At 35.4% G+C, this 5,065-nt stretch overlaps 1 protein-coding gene across 1 annotated transcript in view; it reads right to left on the bottom strand.

The window, feature by feature from the left end:
- Positions 1-5,065, bottom strand: part of sv (paired box protein shaven) — a 432,076-nt gene that overhangs the window by 346,040 nt on the left and 80,971 nt on the right. The window contains exon 2 of the mRNA XM_017626900.1: positions 1,192-1,362. Within this exon, the coding sequence (XP_017482389.1) occupies positions 1,192-1,362 (171 nt within the window). The remainder of the gene's footprint in view (positions 1-1,191; positions 1,363-5,065) is intronic.

The following is a 5,065-nucleotide window of genomic DNA, read 5'->3' as shown; positions in this document are numbered from 1 at the left end:
TTTTTACACTTACATCTATTTATACTATTTCTAACTATTGTTTGTTTGGTGATAAAAAGATGTTTACATGTTTAGCATTATGTTATCATAATGCTTTGTTACTTATCACCGAATATAATTGTTTATGTTATTAAAAAGATGTTTACGGGTTTATACTTGTCTATCGTATTCTCTTTGTTATTATGTTATCATACAAGGTTAAAGGGCATATAGTTGTTTGTATGTATTTTGGTTCGTGAATAATGATTATATGTATATGTGTATGTATCTAGTGTTTAGGTTAGCGTCGTTAACTCGCGACAGCCTACAAGTAAAAATAACGGTTTTCCACCTTGCGATCCATTTTTTTCTCAACAGAATATTTTAGAGTAAAATTTTGCATATATGGTTTTTTTCTGTGTGAAAAAGTGGTGGAGAAGACTATTATTTTTATATTTTGACCAACAAATTCATAAATATTTACCCTTAAAAATTATTACAAAAAATAAATAAAACCTACGCTCTTGAACAGTTTTTAATATCAATGAAAATGAGGTTGAAACAGTCGACAATGTTGATGGAGGAACCGACCCGAACGGGGTTTAGTTGCCGCTACAACAACACAAATTCGATTATTCAAATTGTAGGCAACATGCAAATTAAATATATTTTTTTGGTTTTTATATTGATTATTCACTTCACGGATGTTTTTTCAGAACGAACGCGGCCATTTTAATATGCGCGTAATTGAATTGAATATTTACCAATAGTACTTTCGTTGACGTTTATAGTAAGATCAATTACGTTTCTATTTGATTTTAATATTTTTTCCCTCAGTATATATTGACAGTTTCCTGTGTTTTGGAATTGTTTGGTTGTCGCAGGGCGTTATTTACTTCAACAGAATTAAGTTTAATTATTTCCAACTGCATACATATAGGGATGTGGAAAGAAGTTTAACAAATTCTTCATTAAATTTAATTGTCGCATAAGATCATTTATGATTGAAAATTTAAAAAGGCATGTAAATTTATACCGTAATTCCGAAATTATTGAATAAGAATATCGAAAGATTTAAATAAAACTTCACTGATTTAGCATATTATGTTTATTTATTGGACTTCTTAAAGCGCTTATATCAATTTTCTTATGCACATTTTTGCCAGCCCTGGTAATAACCAATACCTTCATCATACCATGGTCAAAACTTACCAATAGATGTCTGAGCTTCGTTCATTGCTGCTAACCATTCCACGGCTGTTTGTTGCATAAAATTTGCTGTAGATGTTGTAGAAGCGACGGCTATGGTGCTGCCTGTAGTAGCGGAAGTAGTAGCCAAATCACCTTCAAAGGTGCTGCTATTGTTGTAAACATCTAATTTCCCTATTTAAGATGAAAATCATTAAAACAATGCATTTAAACAGTGCGTTAGTTAACTTAATCTCATGAATTATTATCCATATTTTAAAACAAAGCAAATACAACTTGGAAGAATAAGAACGGAATAAGTTTAGCAATATTTTAAACTAAAATATACGCATTTTTAATTCGGGCGTTTATAAATACTTGACTGTTTGATGTTCGGATTAATCGCAAATAAGCAAGAGATATTATATTATTATTATTATTATTATTATTATAAACAAGAGATTCCCCTAAATAAACCAAGTGTTTTAGTTAAGCTAAAAGTATCTACCGTAAATTAACTTTCCTTTAAAGCAGTGATGGGCACACCTAAATACTTTTGTACTTAAAGTACCACTTTGGGTACTAAATACACAAATACTTAGTATTTTGAGATGACTAAATACCCAAGTACTATTTACTTAGGTATTTAGGAGCTGCTAAATACCCAAGTACTATTTACTTAGGTATTTAGGTGGTGCTAAATACTCAAGTAAAAAGTATTTAGGTATTTAGGAGCTATTAGATATTAAAGTAAGAAAAACTTGAGTATTTAGGAGCTGCTAGATACCAAAGTACAAAAAACGAAAGTATTTAGCAGGCTTATTTAGCAGGAGTCCTAAGTACTCAGGTACCTTGGGGATGCAAAATACTTTCACTAAAGTACCAAGGTATTTTAGTCGATGGCTAAATACTTTCAAACTAAATACTGTATAGTTTAGGAGAAATTTAGAGAATTAACACCTCAACTTACTTTACCACAACTCACTTCACCTCTCCTCAAATCAACTCACCACATACAAACTCACCACACCTCACCTAAACTCACCACACCTCCTACTGGTACACCAAAATCCGCCAAATCTTAACCCACCACAGTTGAACTCATCACACTCGATCTCACCTCACCTCACCTAAACTCACCACATCTCAATTTGGGAACTGTTTCTAGATTTGAGAGATACTTCAGACTAAATCAGGATTTAGAAATGGTCTTCTTGGGTTTTCGGGACTATTTTGGGATTTTCGAAGCTATTTCGTAATTCTTTAGGGATTCCCGGAAACTTTGTTTGAGATTTTGGGATTCTCGGAACTAATATCGGGATTTTCTAGACTACGTCGGGACTATTTACGGATTTTTGGGACTTATTTCGGACTTNCAGAATTTTTGGGACTTCTGGACTATTTTTGGATTTTTAGGATTAATTTCTAGTTTTTGGGACTTTCGGGACTGTTTCCGGATTTTTCGGACTTTCGGAATTCTCCGACCTAATATTGGGATTTTCGGGACTAATTTCGAGATTTTTGTGACATATTTCGGACTTTTGGGACTATTTCCAGATTTTTGGAACTTATTTTGGATTTATGGGGTTTTCGGGATTCTCGGGAATAATTTCGGGACTGTTGGAACTTTCGGGACTATTTAGGGATTTTCGGGGCTCGTGTGATTGTCGGGAGTAATTAATGTATTTTTGGGACTTTCGACACTATTTTCAGATTTCTGGGACTTATTTAGGATTTTTGGAACTTTCGGGTCTATTTCGAGATTGTCGGGAGTAATTTCGGGACTTTCGGGACAGTTTCCAGATTTTTTGGAATTTTCGGGATTCTAAGGAATAATTTCAGATTTTCGGGAGTATCTCGGGATTTTCGGGACTTTGTTTTGGATTTTTGGGACTTTCGGGATCATTTCGGAATTTTCCGGACTAATTTAGGAACTATGGGACTTTCGGAACTATTTCAGGATTATTCATAATTCTCGGAATATATTTCGGTATTTTTGGGGCTTTCGGGAGTATATCGGTTTTTTTGGGTCTTTTTGGATTTTTGAGACTTTCGGAACCATTTCAGGGTTTTCAGGAGCATTTCGGGACTTTTGGAACTAATTTCGGATTTTTGGGACTTTCGGGACTGTTTCTCCATTCTTGGGATTAATTAGGAATTTTGGGATTTTGAGAGTTAATTCGGGATTTTTGGGACCTATTTTCGGATTTTCGGGCCTATTTCGTTATTCCTGGAACTGACTTCGGGACTTTTGGGACTTTCAGGAGTATTTCGGGATTTTTGGGACTAATTTCGGATTTTTGGGACTTTCGGGACTATTTCTCCATTCTTGGGATTAATTTAGGAATTTTGGGATTTTGAGAACTAATTTGGGATTTTTGGGACTTTCGGGACTATTTCGGAATTCTCGAAACTAATATCGGGACTGTTGGGACTTTCGGGGTATTTACGGATTTTTGGCACTCTTGGGACTATTTCGGGATTAAAGGGAGTAATTTGGGTATTTTTGGGACTTTCGAGACTATTTCCAGATTTTTGGGACTTATTTAAGATTTTTGGAACTTTCGGGTGTATTTCGAGATTTTCGGGAGTAATTTCGAGGTTTTTTGCTGTATTTCGGAATTTTTGGGACTCTCGGGCCTATTTCGGTTTTCTCGGAACTGATTTTGGGACTTTTGGGATTTTCAGGAGTATTTCGGGATTTTTGGGACTAATTTTGGATTTTTGGGAAAAATTCAAAATTAGTCCCAAAAAAATCGATATACTCCCGAGAGCCCCAAAAATCCGGAAAATAGATACAAGAAACCCGAAATAGTCCCAAAACTCCCAAAAATCCGAAATAAGTCCCGAAAATCCCGAATTAGTTCCCAAATTCCCAAAATTCCTAAATAAGTCCCAAAAATTTCGCAATGGTCCCGAAAGTTCCACAAATGGAGAAATGGTCCCAAAAATCCGAAATAGTCCCAAAACTCCCAAAAATCCGAAATAGTCCCAAAACTCCCAAAAATCCGAAATAGTCCCAAAAATCCGAAATTATTGCAAAAAATCCCGAAATACTGCTGAAAATCCCGAAAATGTCGCGAAAGTTCCAAAAATCCAAAATTAGTCCCAAAAAAATCGATGTACTCCGAAAGCCCCAAAAATCCCGAAAATATTCCGAGCATCCCGAAATAGTCCCGAAAGTCCCAAAAATCCGAAATATTCCCAAAAATCCGGAATTAGTTCCCAAAGTCCCAAAATTCCTAAATAAGGCCCAAAAATCTCGCAATGGCCCCGAAAGTCCCACAAATGGAGAAATGGTCCCAAAAATCCGAAATTATTTCAAAAAATCCCGAAATACTCCTGAAAATCCCGAAATGATCCCGAAAGTTCCAAAAATCCAAATATTGTCCCAAAAAAATCGGTATACTCCCGAAAGCCCCAAAAATCTCGAAAATAGATCCAAGAAATCCTTAATAGTCCCGAAAGTCCCAAAAATCCGAAATAAGTCCCAAATCCCGAATTAGTTCCCAAAGTCCAAAAATTTCTAAATAAGTCCCAAAAATCTCGCAATGGTCCCGAAACTTCCACAAATGGAGAAATGGTCCCGAAAGTTGCAAAAATCTGGAAATAGGTCCCAAAAATCTCGAAATACTCCTGAAAATCCCGAAAGTTCCAAAGTCCAAAATTAGTCCCAAAAAATCGATATACTCCCGAAAGCCCCAAAAATCCCGAAAATAGTTCCGAGCATCCCGAAATAGTCCCAAATATCCGAAATACGTCTCAAAAATCCTGAATTAGTTCTTAAAGTACCAAAATTCCTAAATAAGTCCCAAAAATCTCGAAATGGTCCCGAAAGTCCACAAATGGAGAAATAGTCCCGAAAGTCCCAAAAATCCGCAAATAGGTCCCAAAAGTC

The sequence above is a fragment of the Rhagoletis zephyria genome, unplaced genomic scaffold (assembly GCF_001687245.7).
Source record: "Rhagoletis zephyria isolate East Lansing unplaced genomic scaffold, Rhagoletis_zephyria_1.1 Rzeph_scaffold_00067, whole genome shotgun sequence".
In the NCBI taxonomy this organism is placed as follows: domain Eukaryota; kingdom Metazoa; phylum Arthropoda; class Insecta; order Diptera; family Tephritidae; genus Rhagoletis; species Rhagoletis zephyria.
Note: the sequence above shows the minus strand (reverse complement) of the source record. Positions and strands in the feature narration are given on the sequence as shown.